Source organism: Mandrillus leucophaeus, unplaced genomic scaffold, assembly GCF_000951045.1.
Source record: "Mandrillus leucophaeus isolate KB7577 unplaced genomic scaffold, Mleu.le_1.0 Scaffold163, whole genome shotgun sequence".
Classification (NCBI taxonomy): domain Eukaryota; kingdom Metazoa; phylum Chordata; class Mammalia; order Primates; family Cercopithecidae; genus Mandrillus; species Mandrillus leucophaeus.
Window position 1 is genome coordinate 1205193 of NW_012101621.1, and position 26016 is coordinate 1231208.

Genomic DNA, 26016 nt, shown 5'->3' on the forward strand with positions numbered 1-26016 from the left:
TTTTCTAAAAAGGTGTTGGTCCTTTTCTTACTGGTTTCAAGGAACTTTATATAATATGGAGAATAGCCGTTTGTCTGTAACATAAATTGCTTATATGTTTTCCAGATTTGTCATTTACCTTTTGGTTTTCTTTGTAGTACACTTTTTGCCCATATTGAAGCTTTAAATTTTTTCTATAGTTAAATTTATTAATTTTTCATTTAAAAAAAATTTTTTTTTTTTTTAAGAGACAGTGTCTTGCTATGTTGCTCAGGCTGGCCTGGCCTTGAACTTGTGGCCTCATGTGATCCTCCAACCTCAGCCTCCCAAGTAGCTGGGACTACATGCATCTGTCCCCAAGCCCAGCTTTCTTTTTAATCAAACTTTTTCTCTTGTTTATCTTTGTGTTTTGAGTAGATAATACATTTGCCTCATTAATATATTTCCTGGATATGACTTCATATTTGAATTTACTGATCCAACATACGTAATTTTAACAACTAACTAGTATTTCTTTGTTACTATTTCTTCTACTTAAAATACCACAGGCAGATAGAAAATACCTTAAGGTTGGCTGGGCACAGTGGCTCACGCCTGTAATTCCAATACTTTGGGAGGCTGAGGTGGGCAGATCACCTGATGTCGGGAGTTCGAGACCAGCCTGACCAACATGGAGAAATTCCATCTCTACTAAAAATACAGAATTAGGTGTGGTGGCACATGCCTGTAATCCCAGCTACTTGGGAGCTTGAGGCACGAGAATCGCTTGAACCCGAGAGGCAGAGGTTGCAGTGAGCCAAGATCGCACCATGGCACTCCAGCCTGGGCAACAAGAGCAAAACTCCGTCTCAAAAAAGGAAAATACCTTAAGGTGGCCAGGTATGGTGGCTCATGCCTGTCATCATAGCACTTTCGGAGGCCAAGGCTGGAGAATCACTTCAGGTCAGGAGTTCAAGATTAGCCTGGGCAACATGGTGAAATCTTGTCTCTACAAAAAAATACAAAAACACCTGGGCATGGGCCAGCTACTTTGGAGGCTGAGGTGGGAGGATTGCTTGAGCCTGGGAGGTTGATGCTGCAGTGAGCTGTGATTGAGCCATTGCACTTCAGCCTGGGTGACAGAGGGAAACCCTGTCTCAAAAAAACAAAAACAAAAACAAAGACCATATACATTTTTTAAAGGAAAAGAAAATATCAAGCCAGGCGTGGTGGCTCATGCCGGTAATCCCAGCACTTTGGGGGGCCAAGGCAGGCAGATCACTTGAGTCAGGAGTTCAAGACCAGCCTAGCCAACATGTTGAAACTCCGTCTCTAAAAATACAAAATTAGTCTGGCTCGGTGGCGTGCACCTGTAATCCCAGCTACTAGGAAGACTGAGGCACGAGAAATTGCTTGAACCTGGGACACGGAGGTAGCAGTGAGCGGAGATTGTACCACTGCACTACAGCCTGGGCGACAGAGCAAGACTCCGTCTCCAAAAAAAAAAAAAATTATCTTAGGCTCCTTTTTGTTCTAACATCTAATGACCTTTTTTTTTCACCAATGGGCTAAGGTCATGCAGTGGCTTTAGAATGTGAGCAAGCAGGAGATAGAAGTAGGAAGAGGCAGCATGCTTAACAAAGAAGAATGCCTCCATATCCAGCGCTTAGCCATACAATACCAGCTGCTGTGCCTTATCATGGACTTCTCTCTCTCTTCACTCTGAGTGATTTACTTACAGATAACTCTTTTTAGATACTGGCCATATTCTCTCTCAGTATCTCCAAGTCAGGTCAGGTTAGGTATGGGACAGATGAGGCAGTGGTTTTGCATATCCCTTGTCCCCTCCCAGTATTGCACTGCTCTCAGCTCATTGTCAAATTTCTGCAACTGACAAACAAAAGTTGTGAGTAGAACTGTCAAGGAGTAAGTCATTTAACAGTTGAGCGTAACAGTTTTAGACCTTTGGAGCATCAAAATTGTTTTCATTTGGGAAATAATTATTGGGAGTGGATTGGGAGCTGGAAAACACAGATAGCTTAGAAAATATCTAAATAGGGAGCTGAGGCAGGAAAAAACAGGAGGAGCCATTCAATGTAGGATATTTGAGGTTGGATAGAGGGTTTAGGAAGCTTCTAGGCTCCCATTTTAATTCCTAAGAATCCAAAGTTTAATGTATAAGCCCTATTTCTTCTTTATATCTTTAATCAACTGGCACCTGTGATGAGGGATGAGTTATTGGTTTATGTGCTTTCCATTTGCAAAACTCTGCTTTTTTTGTTTTTGTGTTCACTCAACATAGACCAATCTCCAGTTCAACAACAACAAGTACTATCTGATTCAGCTATTAGAAGATGATGCCCAGAGGAACTTCAGTGTTTGGATGAGATGGGGCCGAGGTAATGATTTTTATTGAGATTTTATGAGTTGGCATTCAGAAAGTCAGAAGTAGCTTAGTGGGTGGCCAAAGGATTCTCTGGGTTTAAATTGGGTCAGTAGAGGCTCTGAAGTCTGGGAGAGGCTTAGGAACAAGTTGAGCATCTTGAAATTGGAGAATGGCAGGCATCCTCCTTAGAGTTCCCACTGGAAAAACTAAGAGCAGCCCATTGAGGCTGAAAACTCTTCTATAGTTGAACTGCTAGTAGTGCTCATAGACTATCGCTGTTAGCAGGTAACTTGCATCAACATGATTAGTTCCCTAAATCCTTTCACCTTTCCCTTCTCCCTTTCCTGCCTGTTTGTCAGATGTTAAACAGAGAGACCTTGGAGAGCTGGCCTGTTACTATTAGGAAATTATCTTACATGTGGCATTTACTTTGCAGTTGGGAAAATGGGACAGCACAGCCTGGTGGCTTGTTCAGGCAATCTCAACAAGGCCAAGGAAATCTTTGAGAAGAAGTGAGTGCTAAAAAGTGACTACAAGAAAATATACCCTCTTCTTAGATGTATCTACTCTAAGAATTTTGATTTAGACAGAGTTTCGCTCTTGTTGGCCCAGGCTGGAGTGCAATGGCACAACTTCAGCTCACTGCAACATCCGCCTCCTGGGTTTAAGCAATTCTCCTGCCTCAGCATCCCGAGTAGCTGGGATTACAGGTGCCCACCACCACACCCAGCTAATTTTTGTATTTTTTAATAGAGATGGGGTTTCGCAACGTAGGCCAGGCTGGTCTCAAACCCCTGACCTCAGGTGATCCACCTGCCTTGGCCTCCCAAAGTACTGGGAATATAGGCATGAGCCACCGTGCCCTGCCTTCTCTAAGAATTTTATAAGTGTGTGGCTTATAAAAAGCTTTTCCTTTTATAGGTGTGGTTTGGCCTAAATGTTAATGTCTTTTCACCCTGACATTCTGTGGTCGAAACACCAAACTGCATCCTTAGTGATTAAATCAAACTAGAACTTTGAAAGTCACTAAAAACAGAATAATATATTTAACACATGGCTGACAAATTTAGGAAATTTGGGATAAGTGGAGACTATCATAGGGTAGAGAATATTCAGCTAGGGGCTGAGCACGGTGGCTCATGCCTTAAATCCCAGCACTTTGGGAGGCTGAGGCAGGAGCATTGCTTAAAGCTAGGAGTTTGAGACCAGCCTGGGCAACAAAGCGAGACCCCTGACTCTCCCAAAAAAAAAGAAAGAAAGAAAGAAAAAAGAATATTCAGTTAGAGTTTTTAAAACTTTAACTCTGATATAGATGAAGAACTTTCTGGAGAATTTAGGAACATGTTTCTTTCAGGGAAAGGGATTAGATGGATATCTTTTGTTTAAAATCTAATGGCTTTTGTGGTGTTTGGGAAGGACAAGCATTGTTTTTCCCCATTTTTTAAATTCCATTTGTCTCCAGAGCTTTTTTATCCATTTAGTGTCCTCACTTAGAATTAGACTAATTTTGATTTATGGAAAGGTGACGTGTAAAGGAGCTCAGTGGTGGAAAATAAATTATTTGGAGATTTTCTGTCTAAGGAAACAGTTGTAAGTCCTTCTTCATAGTAGACCTTTATTTGTAAGGTTGTCTTACACTTTGGACTCTACAGATTCCTTGACAAAACAAAAAACAATTGGGAAGATCGAGAAAAGTTTGAGAAGGTGCCTGGAAAATATGATATGCTACAGATGGACTATGCCACCAATACTCAGGTAACTCTCACTATACTTTTCGGAGGAAACCCATCTTCTTTTTTTATTTTATTTTATTTTTTAGAGGCAAAATTGTGCTCTGTTGCCCAGGCTGGAGTGCAGTGGCACAATCATGGCTTACTGCAGCCTCAAGATCCCTAGGCTCAAGTGATCCTCCTACCTCAGCCTCCTCAGTATCAGGGACTACAGGCACGTGCCACTCTGCCCCGCTGATTTTTTTTTTTTTTTTTTTTTGTAAAGATAAGGTTTCATTATGTTGCCTAGGCTGGTCTCAAATTCCTGTGCTCAAGCAGTCCTCCTGTCTTGGCCTCCCAAAGTCCTGAGATTACAGGCATGAGGCACCACACCTACTCCTGTTTCTTCTTACTCAGGATAAAGCAGAATAGCTTAGATCATTCCTAGACTGGGACAGGCCAGGATATCTTGAGTCCTTTCTACTTCTCACCTCAGGGGTGTTCTCACTGATCTTTGTAATCCCGAAGGGACAGTAAGAATGAGGATAGAATGTGCCTTTCTGCTCTCGGCTGTTATTTACTAAGGTTCTTTTTTTTTTTTGAGATGGAGTTTCATTCTTGTTGCCCAGGTTGGAGTGTAATGACTCAGTCTTGGCTCACTGCAACCTCCAGCTCCTGGGTTCAAGCGATTCTCCTGCCTCTGCCTCTCAAGTAGCTGGGATTACAGGTGCCTGCCACCATGCCCGGCTAATGTGTTTTGTATTTTTAGTAGAGATGGGGTTTCACCATGTTGGCCAGTCTGGTCTTGAACTCATGACCTTGGGTGATCCACCCGCCTCAGCTTCCCAAAGTGCTGGGATTACAGGCGTGAGCTACCACACTGGGCCTACTAAGGTTCTTATAAAATCTTAGGCCCTATTTCCAGAAGTTTATTGTTAGGACCAAGAGAGGAGTAATAAAAAATCAAACTGATTAAACAATTACATTTAAATTTCTCTTCACTTCTGGATATATACCACCATAAAAAAATTAATTTAGATAAACTGAGGTATACCAGGATTCTGAAAGTGTCCTGAAACAGTCACATATCCAAAAAAATGGAGAAGTTTTAGTCTTTTTTAAGATGGGAAGATCTGAGCCATAATAGCTATCTTTACACACTGACTTAATGAGGAAAGCCTTTTTTTCCTAGACTTATTCTGAGTTGTAAAATGTGGGAGGCAGAACTAGTATGGTTAACCCTCTGTATCTATGGATTCAATGAACTGTGGATCAAAAATATTTGAAAAAAGAAATTGCTTCTGTACCGAACCTGTACAGCCTTTTTTTCCTTGCTTGTCATTATTTCCTAGACAATGCAATATAAAAACTTCACAAAGCATTTACATTGTATAATATTGAGTGTTATAAGGAATCTAGAGATGATTTCTTAGATTTTCTTTTGTTTGTTTTTTGCTATAGGATGAAGAGGAAACAAAGAAAGAGGAATCTCTTAAATCTCCTTTGAAGCCAGAGTCACAGCTGGATCTTCGGGTACAGGAGTTAATAAAGTTAATCTGTAATGTTCAGGCCATGGAAGAAATGATGATGGAAATGAAGTATAATACCAAGAAAGCCCCACTTGGTAGGACTTCACATTTTCTTCTGCATTCTCTCCTCATAATTCCTAGTTCCTTTAATGGATATTTTATTATCATTATGATTTAAAGCTTGCTGATAGTACTGAATGAAGAAAATGGGGTTTGGAGTGACAGGTTGTATGGAGGGAGGAGGAACTATTTTGAAAGTTGAGGCTGGGTGTGGTGGGTCATGCCTATAATCCCAACACTTATAGGGAGGCCAAGGCAGGTGAATTGCTTGAGCCCAGGAGTTTGAAACCAGCCTGGGCAACATGGCGAGACGCCATCTCTACTAAAAATAGAAAAATTAGCCAGGCATGGTGGTGTGTGCCTGTGATGCAGCTACTTGGGAAGCTGAGGTGGGAGGATCACCCGAGCCCAGGAAGTTGAGCTGCATTAAGCTGTGTTCATGTCACGGCACTCAGCCTGGGCAACAGGAGTGAGACCCCATCCCAAAAAAAGAAAAAAAAAAAAGTTGAAAGGTGAAAGTCTTTCTTAGGCAAGGACGTAAGTACAGTTCACTAGCTGGGATCCTCGTTTGGAGTCTGATCTCTGACTGGGCCTGCAGGGAAGCTGACAGTGGCACAAATCAAGGCAGGTTACCAGTCTCTTAAGAAGATTGAGGATTGTATTCGGGCTGGCCAGCATGGACGACCTCTCATGGAAGCATGCAATGAATTCTACACCAGGATTCCGCATGACTTTGGGTAAGGCCTGTGCTGTTACTTCACTTTGTTCTTCTACCTATACATATCCCCTGTATCTATCAGCAGCAGCTATAATCTTCTGAATCTTTTATTCCTAAGAAAATGATCATCTTGAATACATACAGAAACAAAACGATACATAGGTAGCCTATTTAATCAGCTTACAAATAGGGGATGCAATCTCCTGGCTTGACCACAGCCATATTCTCTGACAAAGTGGAAGTTACCAGCCCAAGAGAGAATGGGTCTAGCTATCCAACCACCAAGTAAAACACCTTCAGGCACATCACCCCCTTTTCCTATTTGAGGTGACTAAAACCACACAAACACCATTTCTGTGAACTCAAGTGATATTAGATAGACAAAATAACATTTTACATTTGTTGATTCTGTTTTCTGGTTTTCATCCCATTTCTATTTCTTTTATTGCTTTATAGAGCCCTGTGACCTAGAAATAACCCTGAGTGGTCAACAGGTCTACTGAGATAGAACTATATCCAAACTGTTCCTTGTTGATATTAATTTTAAAATGATTTGATAAAAAAAATTCTAACTCTAGTCTCAAAAGTCAAAATCCACGTAGTTCATCTTATACCAAGTATATATTTAACATTTTATATATTTGGAAGTTAAGATCTCTTTACAGGTCTCTTTCTTTCTCAAATGGAAAACCTGTTTCTCATACCTGTTTTCTAAAGGACCTATCTGTCATTTTCTATTTTTAGTCATGTGCCTTTTAGCCACATGTCAGAAAGCTCATTATGGGTTATATCTCTGTTCTTAGACTCCGTACTCCTCCACTAATCCGGACACAGAAGGAACTGTCAGAAAAAATACAATTACTAGAGGTGAGATATGTATGAATTGAGAAGTATTATATCCCTTATACCAGTTTCCTCCCACATTAATTCTATATCTCATCTCAGGCTTTGGGAGACATTGAAATTGCTATTAAGCTGGTGAAAACAGAGCTACAAAGCCCAGAACACCCATTGGACCAACACTATAGAAACCTACATTGTGCCTTGCGCCCTCTTGACCATGAAAGTTATGAGTTCAAAGTAAGAAAAATGATCATTCATTTTCATACTTTTGCACCCTTAAGACCACCTCCCCCATCCCACTGATCTCTAACTACTTCTGGTCAAGAGCAAATTGTCAATTAGGGCAGACTTTTTATGTACTAGGGATTTGGGAAGGCCAAGCTTTTCCTAGCTGCCTTGTAAGACTGTTTGGGAGCAGAAAGGTGTGCCAAGTTATATCAGAATCCCCAAATTCTTCAGTTCAGCTCAGTCTCTTGTAGAGTCCACATTGGCCTTTTTGTCTTATTTTTCACAGGTTATTTCCCAGTACCTACAATCTACCCATGCTCCCACACACAGCGACTATACCATGACCTTGCTGGATTTGTTTGAAGTAGAGAAGGAGGGTGAGAAAGAAGCCTTCAGAGAGGACCTTCATAACAGGTCTGAGTCTAACTTTGGGTTTGGAAAGACAGTCCTTGCCCAAAAGTGCAGCTATAGAACTTATAAGAGGGAGTCAGAGGAAGGTGTCAGCTTTTTTATGCTTATGACCTGTCTGTGCAGAACAACAGAGTACAATAATAATGGCTTTTCCTTAGGATGCTTCTATGGCATGGTTCCAGGCTGAGTAACTGGGTGGGAATCTTGAGCCATGGGCTTCGAATTGCCCCACCTGAAGCTCCCATCACAGGTTACATGGTGAGTGAAATTGAACTCTGTTAGGTGCACAGGGGAAAAGGATACAGTAATGTTCCCAGTGCTTTAGGTGGTTCGCCTCCCCAAGAGTTAAGCCAGCTCACTGATAACCTTGTCATCTCTTACTGTGTCCCTCTTTCTTTAAATTCCTGAAGATACCTCACCTTTCCCTCAGAAGGCAGAAATTCACAGGTGCTTCTACCCTCTCTAGAACAGAATTGTGAGGGGAAATGGAGAAGGGTCTATATTGTGTTTAAGGGAATGGAAAAACAGGGTCAGTGGTATGCACTTTCTCTCTAACACATTGGGTTAGAAGCTGACCTTGGTATTCATTTATATATTTCAGTTTGGGAAAGGAATCTACTTTGCTGACATGTCTTCCAAGAGTGCCAATTACTGCTTTGCCTCTCACCTAAAGAATATAGGACTGCTGCTCTTATCAGAGGTGAGGCAGGAGTATGTCTGTGATCTCTAGTTTATTCCAGTTTTTTTCCAATGAGAAAAGTTTGACCCCAGAACCAAGAAGTTTACCTGGGATAACTTGAGAGAGGACCAAGTACAATTTCTGGTACATTGGATTCCTCTGCTGGAGTAGGGGGAAAAAAGTACTGATGGGATTTTCTGTTTGGCTCTGGAGCCATCTAATTCTTAGTAGGATATGGGAATTCAAAGGTTTTTTGCTTTGCAGGTAGCTCTAGGTCAGTGTAATGAACTACTAGAGGCCAATCCTAAGGCCGAAGGATTGCTTCAAGGTAAACACAGCACCAAGGGGCTGGGCAAGATGGCTCCCAGTTCTGCCCACTTCGTCACCCTGTAAGTACTCAGAACCAGGAGGGCTAGAAGACTCCTTTTGGCTGGATAAGACTATGTTCTCTATTCCAGCTTCTGAACCAGAGACTGATGTTGACACACTTTTTTTCCATTTGGCAGGAATGGGAGTACAGTGCCATTAGGACCAGCAAGTGACACAGGAATTCTGAATCCAGATGGTTATACCCTCAACTACAATGAATATATTGTCTATAACCCCAACCAGGTCCGTATGCGGTACCTGTTAAAGGTTCAGTTTAATTTCCTGCAGCTGTGGTGAATGTTGATATTAAATAAACCAGAGATCTGATCTTCAAGCAAGAAAATAAGCAGTGGTATACTTGTGAATTTTGAGATATTTTATGTAAATAAAAACTGTACAAGTCTACCACTGGCTTCTTCAGGCTTTATTTCTCCAAGAACATATTTCTTCTGACGTTAGTAGATCTCCATTTTCAGGACAGAAAGTACTCATTGTTCTGAGGGTTATTCAATATCCTATTCTTAATGGCATCTGTGCATCAAGGGACACTAATGGGGGCGCAAATGTTTTTACCTGTTTAATTCAATTTTTCTGCAAACTGTAATTTGGTGAGTGTTATCGCAGGAAGGGTAGAGGCAACAAAGGCTAAGCTGTTTTTTTCTTTCCCATCCATATGTATTCACTTGCCTTTTTCCAATTTATCCACTGCAGCCCAGTCTCCCACTACTCAACACTAGGACTCATCACATGTCCAAAAATTTGGGAAGCCCTTGGAGGACTGTCACTAAGTCTGAATACATCTTGAGGAGGAAAGGAAAAAAGTAGAATGAGTTTTTACATACCCTGCCCCATCTAAGAAGTACTAAAGTCCAGATCAGATCCTGATATGGTTAGACTTTGTGTCCCCACCCAAATCTCATCTTGAATTGTAATCCCCAGAATCCCCACATTTCAAGGGAGAGACCAGGTGGAGGTAACTGAATCATGGGGGCGGTTTCCCCCATGCTATTCTTGTGATAGTTCTCACAAGATCTGATGGTTTTATAAGGGGCTCTTCCTGCTTCGCTCGGCACTTCTTCCTGCCACCCTGTGAAGAAGGGCTTCCCCTTCACCTTCCTCTATAACTGTTAAGTTTCCTGAGGCCTCCTCAGCCATGGTGAACTGTGAGTCAAACCTCTTTCCTTTATAAATTACCCAGTCTCGGGCAGTTCCTTATAGCAGTGTGAAAACAGACTAAAACCAAATTGAAGAACATTCTACAACATTCTTCATCACTCTTGTTACCCAGGCTGGAGTGCAGTGGTGCGATACTCGGGAGACTGGGGGAGGAGGATCACTGAGCCCTAGAGGCCTAGGTTGCGGTGAGCTGTGATTGCACCACCACACTCCAGCTTGGGCAACAGACTGAGACCCTGTCTCAAGAATAAATAAATGAATTTATTTATTTTTTAAAAGTGTCAAGATTTTGAAGACTGAAAAGCTGTCACAGTTGGAGGAGACTAAGAAAACGCGATGACTAAATGCAATGTGGGATCCTGGACTGGCTTCTGGAACAAAACAAAGTCATTAGCGGAAAAAATGGGCAAATCCAAATCCTGACTGTAATTTAATTAACATTTGTTAATTAACTTCGTTGTAATTTAATTAACAAATGTTAATTTCCTAGTTTTGATAAACGTAGCATGGTTATGTAAGATGTTAACATTAGAAGAAGCTGGGTGAAGGGTATCGAGGAACACTTGGTACTATCTTTGCAACTCTTCTGTAAATCTTACATTTCTTTTAATTTTTTTGAGACAGAATTTTGCTCTTGTTGCTGAGGCTGCAGTGCAATGGTGTGATCTCGGCTCACTGCAATCTCCGCCTCCAGAGTTCAAGCGATTCTCCTGCCTCAGCCTCCAGAGTAGCTGGGATTACAGGTGCGTGCCACCATGCCCAGCTAATTTTTGTATTTTTAATAGAGACAGGGTTTCACCATGCTGGCCAGGCTGGTCTTGAATTCCTGATCTCAGGTGGTCTGCCCGCCTCGGCCTCCCAAAGTGCTGGGATTATAGGCGTGAGCCACTGTGCCCGGCCTAAATCTTACATTATTAAAAAAGAAGGATTAAGAGCCATTCTAGTGGGAAAGCACCAACACAGATATGTTCTTTGGGGATGCTATCTGTGTATTGGTTCCTGGTTCTTCAGACACATCGTAGGATACTTCCTCCCCATCCCTTGACATTAGGTATGGCCATGTGACTTGCTTTGCTTGTATTTATGAAATAGGAGTGGACGTGATGTGTTTTATTTCCACGTAGAAGATTTAAGAGTTACTTGCCACGTGAAGCACAGATCTCAAAGTATGAGCAAAGTAGAGCAGGGCTTCTCGCTGACCCTTAATGGGCCATGTGGCATGATTTAGAAATAAATCTTTGCTGTTTTAAGTTGTTGAAATTTTGGGGTTGCTATGATAGCATAACTTTGATATTTTAACTGACAAAGAAACACACCCATCGTTCTGGATGAGAAGATTAGGTATTTGGAGGGTGAGAGGAGGGAGAAGATCAAGAAAAACAACCAATGGGTACTAGGCTTAATACCTGGGTGATGAAATAAACCATACAACAAAACTCCATGACACAAGTTTACCTACGTAACAAACCTGCACTTGTACCCCTGAACTTAGAAAGAATACTAGTTTCACATTTTTTTGAAAACTGAAAAATTCAGTCCAGATTTTCTGATTGATTAAATATATACTAATAAATAAGACATTTATGAGAAAGAATAATGAGGTGATACTTGTACTGCTAGATAACAAAAAGAACAGTCAAGTTAGCACTTACTGAACACTTACCACGTAAGTGTCACTGTTCCATGTTTTACACCTTAACTCATTTAGTCCTTAAAACACTCCCATGAAGTAAGTTCCATTATTATGGCTGTTGTACAAATGGGGAAAAGGAGGCGTGGAGATTTGAACTCAGTCTTATTCCAAGTCCATGCTTTTTGCTGCTGTTACCCAGTCTCTCTAGAGTAGTGCTTCTCAAACCTGAGAGGAAGGACTAATTGTTCCTTTGTCTTTTTTCTTCCTTCCTTCCTTCCACCCTCTCTCCCTCTCTCTTTTTTTTTTTTTTTTTTTTTTTTTTTACTTTAAGTTCCAGGATACATATGCAGCCTGGAGTGCAATGGTGCGATCTCAGCTCACTGCAACCTCCACCACCCCGAGTTCAAGCAATTCTCCTGCCTCAGCCTCCCAAGTAGCTGGGATTATAGGCGCCCGCCACCACGCCCAGCTAATTTTTTGTATTTTTAGTAGAGACGGGGTTTCACCATATTGGCCAGGCTTGTCTGGAACTCCAGACCTCAGGTGATCCACCCGCCTCAGCCTCCCAAAGTGCTGGGATTACAGGCGTGAGCCACCATGCCTGGCCTGTTTTAATTTCTTACCTGTCATGGAACAATATTTCATAAAATATAATCAAAATGGATTATTAAGAAAATGAAATTAAAAAGCACACAAAACACAAGCCTCCATTTTTATTATTAAATTTGTCAGATATTACTTTTAAAATTCCTATACAGTTTCTAAATGGTTACTCTCAACTTCTATACTTACCTCATTATGAAACATTAACAATTTGTGAACTGGCACTAGTCCATGAACCAAACTTTGAGTACTTCTGCTCTAGATTTCAAAATCAGATGTGGATATATGTGTAAAAATTTGGTATATAAAAAAGATGCTTTTCTAGATGGGTAGAATAAAAGATTGTTCAAATGTCTTATGGTCTCACAATCCAGTGGTCATAACTGCAAAACTCATCCAGCTTTGGGAGACGCTGAAACTCCATTTAATGATAAGAACTTGAAGGATGTTAAATGTAAACCTAAATTGATTTTCACTTCAACTCCTTTTGGGTACATAATTACTTTTACCTAGAATCTGTTCTTGACTTTACTCATAACAATTGTACCATGACCTCACTGTCTGTCTCCAAGATGAGACAGAAAAAAACCCTTCAAGTGGACCTGGCCAACAAGACTGAATCTATTGAGCCTATTGGGCAAGTTAGCCTTTGCTTAACTTTCCCCATCCCCTTCACTCCAGCCTTAGCTGGGATGCTTTTATATAATTTTCAGAGCATGGAAGACAGACAAATAGAGCTTCCTCCTGCCATTGGCCCATGCTTTTAGGGGAGCAAAAGGCAAAAGATTGAAATCAATGACCAGGATGATGCCATGCCATGGTACTCTGCAGGATTTCTGGCAAGGATTATGGATCGTAAATTTCAAAATACCATAACTAGGACTTCTAGTCACAAGGTAGATGTGGAAATGATGGTCCAGAGGTATATTTCGAGGCTTGGCATGAAGCACATAAGAGAAGACAGAAGCATGGCCTATCAGCTGATGTCATCATCCTCTAGTCAGGATGGAAACCAGGGCATTGGATAGAAATAAAGTCCCTCAGGTGATTTCTCCAAGTAAAACCTGGAATCAGGGTTCAGTGAGAGCAAAACTCAGTGCCCTTTAACTCCCCAAGTCTTCAAAACTCATTTCTAGACCAGAGTGGTATTTCTCTGAGATAAACCCACCAAACCAGGACAAAATCCCTGTAATAGCCTTCACTTGTCTTCTACAAGTCCTTGAATTCTTGGCTACAGAAGACATTTCCTTCTTCTTTAACCCTTAGAAAGAAAGGGCCTGGGGAAACTAAAGTCACTGGTTTCAATCTTTTGCCTTTTGCTCTCCTAAAAGCATGGGCTAAGGGCAAGAGGAAGCTCCAGTTGTCTGTCTTCCACGCTCTGAAAATTCTACAAAACACCCCAGCCAAGGCTGGAGTGACAGGGAGGAGGAAAGTTAAGCAAAGGCTAACCTGCTCAACAGACTCTTTCATATGACTGAATTTTAGGAATATAATAAAGTTCTTTTATGGGCCAGGCATAATGGCTCATGCCTGTAATCCCAGAACTTTGGGAGGCTGAGGTGTGCAGATCACCTGAGGTCAGGAGTTTAAGACCCACCTGGCCAACATGGTGAAACTTCGTCTCTACTAAAATACAAAAATTAGCTGGGCGTGATGGTGGGCACCTGTAATCCCAGCTACTCGGGCGGCTGAGGCAGGAGAATCACTTGGACCCAGGAGACAGAGGTTGCACTGAGCCGAGATCGTGCCGCTGCACTCCAGCCTGGGTGACACAGCCAGACTGTCTCAAAAAAAAAAAAAAAAAAGTTTTGTACTTAAGAAAATCAGAGTTCATGGCTATATGACTGTGCCATCTCTCAATTCGTTTTAATCTTTGTGAATTTCAATTTGAGAGTAAGACACTTTTGTGTGATCTCTTCTGAGAATGTCAATTACCATATTGACTAAAGTTTGAAAGTCGTGTCAGAAGTTGGGAAAACCAGAAGGTTTGTTCCGCTTTCAATGGCTTGGCTCCTCACCTCTCATCTGGGTAGTTTCTTTTTCTTTTTTTTTTCTTTTTTCCAGATGGAATCTTGCTTTGTCGCCCAGGCTGGAGTGCAGTGGCATGATATTGGCTCACTGTAAGCTCCGTCTCCTGGGTTCATGCTATTCTCCCGCCTCAGCCTTCCAAGTAGCTGGGACTACAGGCGCCCGCCACCACGCCTGGCTAATTTTTTGTATTTTTTAGTAGAGTGGGGGTTTCACCATATTAGCCAGCATGGTCTTGACCTCCTGACCTCATGATCCGCCCACCTCGGCTTCCCAAAGTGCTAGGATTACAAGCGTGAGCCACCACGCCCGGCCTTGTCTGGGTAGTTCTGAGAAAAGGGTTGTCTCTGTGACAGAAACATAGCTCTTTCTAAATGCCTTGATGCGTGACTGACTTATTCTCCCTCCCTCATTCTTTCTCGATGAACTGAAAGGTCTTCCATGCTGTGTTCAAATTGAATGTTGGCCAACATCACTCTCATTCCTCCTCCTGGCAAGAATGGCCTCCTAAGGTCCTAGGGTCCACAAGTGATGCAAGAATTCTAAAACCTAGCTTCAAAAGAGTACCTACTAAAGATTTCATTCACTTTCTTGTGGTTCTAGTAAGGATTAATGTTAAATGAGAAGAGACACACATTAGAATGTACATATACATATACATATACATAGAATATCTTCCTGTCTAAATCCACATGAGAACACAGGCCCACACTTGAGATTTTTTGACACTTCATTTTTATAATTGTTAAGAAATTATTAATTTTATAATTATTAAAAGCTACCAGTGTCTTCAGGCTTTGCATCTCTAGCACAAGGGGTATCATTTTTCCCCACATCTTCATTCCCAGTTCAGAAAGTACACATTGCCCTGCACATCTCCCACGGCAAGCTGCAGGGTGGAATTAGCGCCCAGCCAAGGTTCCAGGCAGCTCACTGACCCTTCGCATCGGAACAGGCCCAGCTACAATGGGAACAAAAATGAGGGAGGTCAGGGCTACAAACCTAGGGCCTCCTTACTAACTTATTTTTTCTCACATTAATGCCTTTTATTTAGAAACAGGTTAGTCATACATTGCAAGTGATTGAAGAAAACAGAATTTTGATCTTTTGCCCTTTCTTACTCTAAGTTTGCTGTCTTGTGACATCCCTTTGGGATAGGTGTGCGCACACACCCTCACACACACACACACTTACCAGCTGCATACTGGGTCTCTCCCATAGCTTAACATCTCTGTCCTTTGAAGCTGTCACCAGCAACTCAGGTAGCACATGAAGGGCTGTGACAGAGCCCGAGTGAATCTCAAAGAGGAAAGGGGAGAGCAGGATGGTGAGTTCTCAGGGGCCCCTCCTCAGAGAAGCATCACAGTGAGCTGTGTCAGAACTAGAGCCCTCCTCCCCTAGTATTTCTTTTTTCTTTTTTTCTTTTTTTTCAGATGGAGTCTCGCTCTGTCACCCAGGCTGGAGTGCAGTGGCGTGATCTCAGCTCACTGCAAGTTCCGCCTCCCAGGTGCACACCATTCTCCTGCCTCGGCCTCCCGAGTAACTGGGACTGCAAGCGCCCACCACCACGCCCAGCTAATTTTTTGTATTTTTTAGTAGAGATGGGGTTTCACCGTGTTAGCCAGGATGCTCTTGATCTCCTGACCTCGTGATCCTCCCGCCTCGGCCTCCCATAGTGCTGGGATTATAGGCGTGAGCCACCGCGCCCAGCCCTCCCCTAGTATTTCTGACCCTTCCTTCAAACTCACCTTTCTACGCTGCCGTGTCTTTAGCTGTGATGTTGGCTCACTATCCATGCTGGCGTCAGATTCCCTGCAGGTAGATGGGTCTGCCCCTGGAGTTTGGGTTTCAGGAATGTTTGCTTTTTTCTGCCAGATGTTACCTGTGGTCCATTCTCCTTCTGGGCTGCATTTGGCCAGGTTCCATAGCATCCCATCAGAGCTGGCACACAAAAATGAGGACTCTGCCATTTTAAGGACAGAATTAGAGCCAAGTCTCGGGCCTTGAGGGATCTGCCATCCACCCTGGGCCATCTCCTGGCTCCTCAGGTCCTCCTGTTACCACTCACCAGATTCAGGTTTGGCTTGAGTTATCGATATTAGGGTCCTACTAGGATTCTCTAAGTTTATATCGAAGTTCAGCCTCTCTTCAAACTCTCCTGATTCCTTTTGCCTCTGTGAAAGGATAGGTAATTTTGTTTAGCCTACCCATACGAGTCAACTTGTACCAGACAAAGCAACTGTTTTCAGCTCTGGGCTGGTCAGGATTTTTTTTTTTTTTTTTTAAACTATAACTTAGATACAATCAAGTACACAAATCTTTTTCTTTTTTTCTTTTTCTTTCTTTTTTTTTTGAGATGGAGCATTGCTCTGTTGCCCAGGCTGGAGTGCAGTGGCACAATCTTGGTTCACTGTAATCTCTGCCTCCCGGGTTCAAGCCATTCTGCCTCAGCGTCCCAAGTAGCTGGGATTGTAGGCTCGTGCCACTGCACCCAGCTGATTTTTGTCTTTTTCGTAGAGACAGGGTTTCACCATGTGGGCCAGGCTGGTCTCGAACTCCTGGCCTCAGGTTATCCACCGGCCTTGGCCTCCCAAAGTGCTGGGATTACAGTTGTGAGCCACTGCACCTGGCTAAGTGCACAAATCTTAAATGTACATCGCAATGTACTTTTACACATGCATCCATCCATGCAGTCACCCCGTAGATCAAGAGGTAGAGCATTTCCATCACCCCAGAAAATTGCCCTTATGTCCCTTCCCCATCAATACCAGACCATCACCACAAAAGCTAACAATATTCTAATGTCTGTCAACTGAAATTAGTCTTGCTTGTTCTTGAACTTCATTTAGGTGACATCATATAGCATGTACTCCTTTGTAACTGGTTTCCTTTGCCCAGAATAATGTCTATGAGATATGTCTGTATTATTCCATTCATCAGCATGCAGTATCACATTAATTGTTTTGTCATGTAGCAGTCCATTGTATAAATGCCACAAATTATTTATCCCCTTTCTATTTATTAATATTTAGTTATGATGAATAAAGCTACCATGAAGATTCTTGTACCAGGCTTTGCGGAACATATGTACTCCTTTCTCTTGGGTATATATTTAGGAGTGGAATCACTGGGTCATGAATAGGCTTTAGTAGATAACTTTAGTAGGTAGCAGATCAGGATTTACTAACCTTCCCAGTAACAAGGGGCTCCCAGGAACCTGCAATGTGAAGTGAACAGCTAGCTTTGGCACACTCAGTCCAAAAAGTGTTGAACATCTATTAAGTAACTGATAAGTATGATGACAAAAACAAGACGTAGTCCTTGCCCTCGAGATGCTAATATTCATGGGGGCAAGACAAGAGAGACATGGGAAAAAATACAATTGAGAAAACTTCTAGGTTTATGGTTTCCCACGGCTTGTTAAAATGGTAGAGTCCTTTCTTGTACCAATGAAATCTTACGTGGGAACCCAATAAACAATGTCCTAAACTAGAACTACTCCAGTTGAAGGAGGATAGGAGGATTTGCAGCCAACTGCCTTTCCCTTCCCCTATCCTCCATGATGGGCCCTAAGGTGTAAAAACACTGGTCCTAGATGAATGTTTGCTTTAACACACACTCAAATAGGACTTACCAAGAAAGAAAGAACTCCAGGATCCTTGGGCTGCAGGACAAATACGCCATACTCCTTGTGGGTGGACAATATCATAGGATTTTCTGTATAGCTGCTCCTGGTTTGTAAGAAGGGAATAGGTTGAGCCCAGGATTTTCAGAGAGGTAAAGAGAAGAACACCCCTCTTTAAGACTCTAGTGTTTTCTTCTAAGTTAGACTCAACCTCAGGATAGCCACTAACTCACATTTCCTTTCTCCCCAGCTCGGGAGGAAATGGCATTTTTGATCTTACCAGATTTCAGAAGGAGCGTCCCCTGGCTTCATGCAAAGTAACTTCAAATCCGCTTTGGCCAAGATGAGAAAGTGACCATCAGGAGCCCAACCCAGACTTGTCAGCACCCCTAAGTCCTCCTGTAGAATTCGGTTCAGGTGAAGACTAGCTCAAAAAAGTACATGGACAGAGAAAGATCCTATTTTAGTTAACATCTCTTGGCCTCCTCAATCCCACATGAATTCCTCAGGAATTAAGTATAAAGCAAAATGTATCACCTTGCCTGAAAATCCTGTTCCACTTTCTGTTTTTTTTTTAACATTAGTATTCATTAGTGCCATCCCATTACTTTCTCAAACTAGGAATCTCTAACATTCTTGACTTTTCCTTCCTTCTCTACTTCCAACTCATCAATAAGGCCTGTAGATGCAATACATGCCTAAATCTGTATCTCCCCTTCTTGTCTCCACGGCCCAGGTCAGGCCCACATTATGTCTTTCCTAGGCTATAGCTACAGGTGTAAAGTGATCTCCTTACTTTTGGTATCTCTCTACTACCATCCATCTTCCATACTGCCACCAGAGTTCTCTTAATAAAAAAATCCAGATCATTATTCCACTCAAATTCTTAGCACTGTGCCCTGTATAGCCTGACCCCAGTTTATCTTTTCAATTTCATTTCCCTTACTGCCACCAGGAATCCGAGGAGCTGGCTATACCGAGAACATACACTCTAATATCTCCGTATCTTCTGTACATGTTCCTTCTTCCTGAAACACTGGCACTGTTCCCTTCTCTTACTGGTCCAGAAAACTCCTACTCATTCTGTAAGTGTCCAACCTTAAATACCAACAACTCCTTCCCACAATTTCTCAAATTTTGAAGCCCCAGGAATATGTGTGTGCACGTGTGTGTGTGTGTGTGTGTGTGTGCACATGTATCTTCATTATAGCACTAGTCAGTCAAGCTTCCTTAATTAAAGAATGAATTTCATCTGTAACTGGTTCATACTGCCTGTTGCAGAGCTTGGCATCAAGTAGGCACCTGAGAATTACTCATTTACATTGCCATGGACAGAAGCAGAAAATAATGTCCCACTCAGTAACTAACATCCAGTTGACCTAGTTCCGAAGCAGAAGTGCAGTAATTTGAGTAAAATGCCAGGAGTGAGGAGACTGCTGTTTCTATCCCATTAACCCATCAGCCTGTTTCACCTGAAATTTCCGGGTGCTGAACCCTTCCGCAGTTTCACTTGCCACTCGCTGATTTTCTCATCAGCACTGAGGACAAAAAAGGTGCGTGCCGAGGACCAGATCAGAGCACCAATGTGGCCTGGAGCCTGGTGTACACACAAGTTCAATTCAGTGCTTCTGATGAGCCAGGTTGCACCATCGTTTCCCTCCCAGGCAGATATGCAACCTCTAATGCCCAGTAATACACAGCCAGGGTAGAATTCACACAAAGAACCAAGAGTACATCGACTCACCTGTGCTGTGGCCACAGCCTTGGCTTCCTGCCACAAGATTAGTTCCCCAGCTTGATTTCCAGATACTGCCATGGAACCATCTGGTGCCCAAGCCATAGCAGTGATGGCTGCAGAACTCCTTGGTATACATGTGTCATCTGGAGAAGAAAGGAAGTGTTTCATTAGGAGCTGGGATACTGCTGGGATAAGAGATATCAGGTCACCCTCGACCTTTTTTTGTACTAGTAACACACCTCTCTCCAAACCTCACTCACCTGCTTCCTTAGGAACCTGCCAGAGCCGTACAGAACCATCCTCAGAGGCAGTCAGCAGGAGGCCTGAGGTTTCTGAAACAGCAGCAGCACGGACTGGGCCACTGTGTCCCAGGAAGGTGTGGGTTTGGGACACCTAGGAGCAAGGGATAGAGATGGGCTCATGGGAGTGGGCACAATAGAAGGTTATTCCACATACTTTCCCCACCTCCCTTGATCCTGGTCCTTTCAGGAACTCACCAAGAGTGGATGCCATAACCGTGTGGCCCCATCTAGCCCGATGGTCACCACCAGAAGCTCTGACCCAGGCTGTCCAGCTGATAAGACACAGAGACTGAGTCAGAAGAAGGGACGGAGCAGGGCAGAAAAGCAGCAGCAGCAGGGAAGGGGAGGTGGCTGACGTTTTGTTACCTGCACGGGGCTCCATGGCAGCTGCACAGTGGCTAATGGGTCCTGAGTGAGCAGGGATGCTGGTCAGCTCCACGCCTTGATGGTCCCACACTTTCAAGGTCCCATCCCGGCCCACAGACACCACGTGCTCCTCCTGCCCCCAGAGCACGAGATCAGAGCAGAGTCATATTGAGCAGGACATGGGAAACAGAACTCCCTCCACAGAGGTGGTGGGCTGAGCATTAGGAGCATGGAAGATGTCAACGAGGGAGGAGAACTCAGGAACAGCGGGGTTGGGTGGCTCAGGACAGTGGGGTTGGGTGGCTCAAGTTCACAATACCAAGAGGCTGTGTTTTCATGCTCTCCTGTCTCCCTTTACACCAACCCTTAGCCTCAACACCATAATCCACTCCCAAGTATCTCATTTTCTTTTTCTCCTTTTTTTTTTTTTTTTTTTAAAGATAGGGTCCCACTCTGTCACACTAGAGTCTGGAGCGCAATGGTAATCACAGCTTACTATAGCCTTGAACTCCTGGGCTCAAGTGATCTCTCTCCTCAGCCTCCTGAGTAGCTAGAACTGCAGGCATGCACCATGGTACCCAGCTAATTTTTATTTTTATTTTTTATAGAGATGGGGGGTCTCACTGTGTTGCCTAATCTCCAGGTATCTCATTCTTTATGCTCATTTTGCCTCTGGGATTAGATACTCAATGCACCCAGTCTCTCAAAGCCCCCTTAGCCCTTCTAGAGACCCTCCACAGTAGGATCTCCATTGCCTTCTCACCACAGCCGCCACAGCGCTCACAGCACTCTGATGACCCAGGAACTGACCAAGCCGCTGTCCCGACTCTGGGTCCCAGAGCCCCATAGAGCCATCACTGGAGCAGGATATCTGCAGAGTCAGAAGTCAGAGGAGTGGGATTATTAGCATCCCTCCAGCATTTTTGTATGTCTATAATGTAGGGTGGAAGGCAGTAAGCCATGTAATGAAGGGCCTGGGTTCTCCTGGGTTCAAATCCTAGCTCTGCCACTCATTACTTTCTGCTTTGTGGTCTGTTTCTCTTTCTGAGCCTTGGGTTTCTCAACTATTTGATGAGTATAATGATAATGTACCTATCTGACATCATGGTTTGGGGCTGAGTGCATCTACATAAACGACTCACGCCTATAATCCCAGCACTCTGGGAGGCCGAGGCAGATGGATCACCTGAGGTCACGAGTTCGAGACCAGCCTGGCCAACATGGGGAAACCCCGTCTCTACTAAAAATACAAAAAATTAGCTGGGCGTGGTGGTGGGCGCCTATAATCTCAGCTACTCAGGAGCCTGAGGCAGGAGAATCATTCGAACCTGGGAGGTGGAGATTACAGTGAGCAGAGAGCGCGCCACTGCACTCCAGCCTGGGCGACAAGAGCAAAACTCTACCTCAAAAAAAAAAAAAAAAGGACTTAGCATGCTGCCTGGCACACAGTGAACATATAATAAATATTAGCTATTGTCCATATTATTATTATTATTATTATTATTATTATTATTATTATTTTGAGATGAAGTTTCGTTCTTGTTGCCCAGGCTGGAGTGCCTTCTGGGTTCAAATGATTCTCCTGCCTCAGCCTCCTGAGTAGCTGGGATTACAGGCATGCACCACCACGCCTGGCTAATTTTGTATTTTTAGTAGAGATGGGGTTTCCCCATGTTGGTCGGCTGGTCTTGAACTCCTGACCCTGTGATCCACTCGCCTCAGCCTCCCAAAGTGCTGGGATTACAGGTGTGAGCCACCGCGCCCGGCCCTGGGCTTTCTTATTAGAGAGTTCGCTGGCTCAGCTTCATCACTGACCTTGGAAATGTTCTGAGTTCAATTTCCTTGTCTGTAAAATAGAGATAAAAGGAGTATCTACTTTACAGAGTGTTGTAAAGATTAAGTGAAACAATATATGAAAAGAGCTTACTTCAATGGTTGGCACATATCAAGTTTGACAAATATTAGCTATTACTATTCTTAATGGGTGCCAGAAGAAGGATGAGGTGGGGAGTGTTGTCTTGCCCCAGGAACCCAGCTGGGCTCTGTGCCACCCTTGGCCCTTTACTCACCAGTAGGTTATCTTTGGTCCAGGCACAGCCAGTGACCCAGTCACGGTGACAGGCGGGGAAGGAGTGGATCAAAATAGGGGCTTTGGGTGTCCGCACATCCCAGCAGAGGAGACTCTGGATAGGCCCCAAGGAGAGGCAGCAATCAGGACCAAAGGAGGGATGGGAACCCTGGGGCCATTTCAGGCAAGAAATTTCAAGGAAAGAGGGGGCGCAAGGAAGCACAGCTAGACAGATCTATACTAGATTTGGCAAAACAAAAAGCAGGAGGAAGCAACGGGAAATGGCTTGTTGTTAAGAAATCTAGGAACTAGAGGGGCTATGGGACCCCAGGGTTGCATCCTTCTGCAGCTCACCCGATCCCGGCCCCCGGTGGCCAGGCTGCCTCCATCAGTGCTGAAACTACAGCAGCTCACAGGGCCCTCATGTCCCCGCAGCTCAGTGCCACCGGGAAAGTCTTCTGCCTTGTGCGGCAGCGTCAGCAGCTGCCTTGGCCACAGCCGCACTGTGAAATCCTCTGCATTGGAAAAAGAGAGAGGGAACAGCTTCCTGAAAGAGGAAGCCAGACAGGCCCTGGGAGGCCAAAGACAGGAGCAGCCATGGGGGCTAAGGGTGACGCCCAAGGCACAGCTCCATGGGAGAGATGCAGGGAGTCACAAGGCTGCGGAGAGGCCCTGGACAAGGGTCATCAGCAAGTGTGTACATAGGACAGGAATGCCCGGCACTCCCAGCTCCAGCTCCACAGCTCAGGCCAGGAACATGGTTCCTTGTCTCTGCTTCTCTAACTGTACTCCCACAGCAGCCGCTCCAGACCCCTCCTCTTCTCAAGTGTCCAGTGTCACTTCCACCTCACGACCTGTGAGGCCCAGGTCTCCCACGTAGAGAGGGCCTAGGCCATTCTACATTTTCACCTCAACATCTCTCTCTCTCTCCTTCTAAGGGAAACCTATCCCTTTACACAGCACACTCTCCCAAGGGGCAGAAACTCAAAGGATTACTGGGAGTTTAGAGGTCCCAGAATGAGGGTGAAGGAACGAGTACAAACAGTCTAAACAGATTATGCAAGATAAGTGCATTCAAAAGCACTTTAAAAGTTGTAAAACAAAATCGCACAAGTGTATTTTCATACACATATACATACAACTTGGAGAAAGGTATTAGTGTCTTTAAAAGGAACAGTGATTTGTGGGCCAGGCGTGACGGCTCATGTCTGTAATCCCAGCACTTTGGGAGGCCGAGGTGGGTGGATCACCTAAGGTCAGGAGTTCAAGACCAGCATGACCAACAAGGTGAAACTCCGTCTTTACTAAAAATACAAAATTAGCTGGGCATGGTGGTGCATGGCTATAAACCCAGCTACTCGGGAGGCTGAGATGGGAGAATTGCTTGAACCCAGGAGGCAGAAGTTGCAGTGAGCCGAGATTGCACCACTGCACTCTAGCCTGGGCAATAAGAGTGAAGCTCTATCTTAAAAAAAATAAAAATAAATAAAAATAAAAAGAACAGTGATTTGTTAACCCTGCCCACTGTCCAGTAGTACCTGAGGCAGAAGCCAAGAGCTCCTGGGAAGTGGCCAGTCCTAGCACAGGCTTCTGGTATCTGGACAGGAGCCAGAGGGACTGAAGGGAGCATTCCTTGAGTGCCCAGCCCTGCAAGGACCCGTCTTCTGCTCCACTCACCAACACCTTGGGGCTTAGCCAGGCCAGGGCGGATACTGCCACATCCAGTGCCTGACCCTGAGCCCCCTGGGAACCTAGAGAATGAGAGAGAACAAGGGCGTAAGATACTTGGGAAGGGTTGGGGGGCAGGGGCTGTGCTCTTTCTAAAGGCTCAAAAACCCACCCATTCCCCCGTCAGTACCTGAAGAGATTTTGTAGATCCTAATGCCATCTGCTCGATACCCAACAGCCACCCGATCACCATCTGGGCTGAGTGCCACGGAGAGGGCAGGAGAGAGAGGAAGGGAACCCAGGTCCCCACGGGGCCGACCCAGAGACCCTGACCATACCTGAACCTGGGAACCAAGAAAAGGGCTTAAGGATACCACCTCCACCACCCAGTCCTCCTCCCTGCTTTGAGTTACAGCCACCCCCATTAAAATCCTCCTTCCAGAGACTCCTCTCATGAGAGCTGCCCCTGCACACAGTGGCACCCCTCTCCCTGTGGCTCCTGCCATCCAAGCTCCTCCACAGCCTCCTCAACAAAGGACCCCCACCCCCACCCAGATATTCTTTGCCTTTGCTACTCCTCCTCACAACCCACCACCAGCTCTCTGCAAGCTGACCTTGCCATCCTCTCCAGCCGTCAGTAACTGGCAACCCGCATGCAGGAAAAGCGCAGCAGCAACAAAGCCACGGTGGGCAGGGAAGGCAGCCAGCCGTGCCCCTTCTCTCCAGGCCCACAGCTCCACCATACTGTCCAGCCGGCCCACAGCCACAACCCCACCAGGCACATTGAAGGCCAAGGTACGGACAGAGGCTCCAGGTGCCCCCAGGTCCTACACACGGAGGTAGAAATGGAAACTTGAAGACCTGCTCTCAGCACAATCCTAAAGTCACCCAGTATGCTGTTGTCTGTCGTCTGCCACCCTCCACTCCTGTCCTCCTGTGCTTCGCCCCAGAGCCACACTGGACCTTCTTACCTTGGTGACTTTGAGCCCATCCACCTGGAAGAAGCTGATGCTGCCAGCCCAGCTGCCTGTGGCTATTACCTGCCCCTCTGGGTGAAAGGCAACACAGTTCAGGGGCTTGGGGTAGGTGTGCTGGAAGGCCAGCTGCCCACGGACTGTGTCCCACAGCTGAGGGAGAGAGAGGAGGAATCAGGATGCTGAACAGAGATGCCTGAACTTCTCAGTCCCAGACCTCCAGGAGCAACCTTGTCCAGTTCCCCTGCCATCAGCAGGGAAGGCCTTCTCTGGCCAAGCAGTCAGCAGCCGCTGCCACACTGAGAGAACAACCTCACGAGGGTGAGTCATGGCTCAGGGCCACTCTGACCACTGCAGTCCCCAAGTCTTACCTTTAGGCATCCTCCCAAGCATACGGTGGCTAGCAGCCGGCGGTCTGGGCTCAGGCAGCAGCCAGTGATTTGGTACTGGTGGGCCTTGGTCTGCAGCACCCTATCCCAGGAAGATGAAGTCAGTCCTCTGGGCCCCCTGGCCATCAGCTCCCTCCTCATTTCCTTCTCCTGGGGCTTCCAACAAATGGGGAAGGCCCTCACTCCAAGACAAACGGAGAGGACCCCCTACCGACAACCATGCTGCAGGTCCCAGAGTTCCAGGAGTCCGTCGAAGGCAGTAAGAAAGAGTGTGTCATTGGAGAGGAACAAACAAGCAGAGATTCCATCACAGCCACTCACCAGAGACTTCTCCTCCTGCGACAGTGGGTGAGAAAGTCAGCTCCGGCCATCCCCTTGACCCTTCAAGTCCCACCACTCCAGGCCCCACCCAAAAAGAAGGCCAAGGCACAAAGGCCATGAGTCCTTGGCTCTCTATGTTGCAAGTCAAGCACACGTTCAAGTGGGGGCCTCATGATCCAAGTGGGGCCACATTTTCTCCCCCACTCCAAACCCCATACCTATTCCCCAAGTTACA

General features: G+C 44.8%; 2 protein-coding genes across 3 annotated transcripts in view; one reads left to right on the forward strand and one right to left on the reverse strand.

Annotated features, from left to right (window-relative positions):
* PARP2 (poly (ADP-ribose) polymerase 2) overlaps window positions 1-9295 on the forward strand; it is a 15737-nt gene extending 6442 nt beyond the window's left edge. For both annotated transcript variants that reach the window (XM_011976153.1, XM_011976152.1), the window contains exons 5-16: window positions 2261-2357; window positions 2781-2856; window positions 3997-4099; window positions 5515-5677; window positions 6241-6379; window positions 7164-7227; window positions 7306-7440; window positions 7718-7845; window positions 8001-8100; window positions 8444-8542; window positions 8786-8910; window positions 9028-9295. In XM_011976153.1, coding sequence (XP_011831543.1) covers window positions 2261-2357; window positions 2781-2856; window positions 3997-4099; window positions 5515-5677; window positions 6241-6379; window positions 7164-7227; window positions 7306-7440; window positions 7718-7845; window positions 8001-8100; window positions 8444-8542; window positions 8786-8910; window positions 9028-9187 — 1389 coding nt within the window. In that variant the 3' untranslated portion in view covers window positions 9188-9295. The remainder of the gene's footprint in view (window positions 1-2260; window positions 2358-2780; window positions 2857-3996; window positions 4100-5514; window positions 5678-6240; window positions 6380-7163; window positions 7228-7305; window positions 7441-7717; window positions 7846-8000; window positions 8101-8443; window positions 8543-8785; window positions 8911-9027) is intronic.
* Window positions 9296-15048: 5753 nt separating this feature from the next.
* The window catches only part of TEP1 (telomerase-associated protein 1), a 47403-nt gene continuing 36435 nt past the window's right edge, over window positions 15049-26016 (reverse strand). Inside the window, exons 33-52 of the mRNA XM_011976291.1 lie at window positions 25672-25796; window positions 25443-25542; window positions 25069-25224; window positions 24712-24924; window positions 24288-24441; window positions 23968-24180; window positions 22784-22944; window positions 22431-22544; window positions 21125-21232; window positions 20362-20494; window positions 20191-20267; window positions 19954-20086; window positions 19700-19836; window positions 19428-19552; window positions 18236-18379; window positions 17965-18061; window positions 16399-16504; window positions 16079-16293; window positions 15525-15629; window positions 15049-15291 (exon numbers count right to left, since the gene is read on the reverse strand). Coding sequence (XP_011831681.1) covers window positions 15169-15291; window positions 15525-15629; window positions 16079-16293; window positions 16399-16504; window positions 17965-18061; window positions 18236-18379; window positions 19428-19552; window positions 19700-19836; window positions 19954-20086; window positions 20191-20267; window positions 20362-20494; window positions 21125-21232; window positions 22431-22544; window positions 22784-22944; window positions 23968-24180; window positions 24288-24441; window positions 24712-24924; window positions 25069-25224; window positions 25443-25542; window positions 25672-25796 — 2739 coding nt within the window. The 3' untranslated portion in view covers window positions 15049-15168. The remainder of the gene's footprint in view (window positions 15292-15524; window positions 15630-16078; window positions 16294-16398; window positions 16505-17964; window positions 18062-18235; window positions 18380-19427; window positions 19553-19699; window positions 19837-19953; window positions 20087-20190; window positions 20268-20361; window positions 20495-21124; window positions 21233-22430; window positions 22545-22783; window positions 22945-23967; window positions 24181-24287; window positions 24442-24711; window positions 24925-25068; window positions 25225-25442; window positions 25543-25671; window positions 25797-26016) is intronic.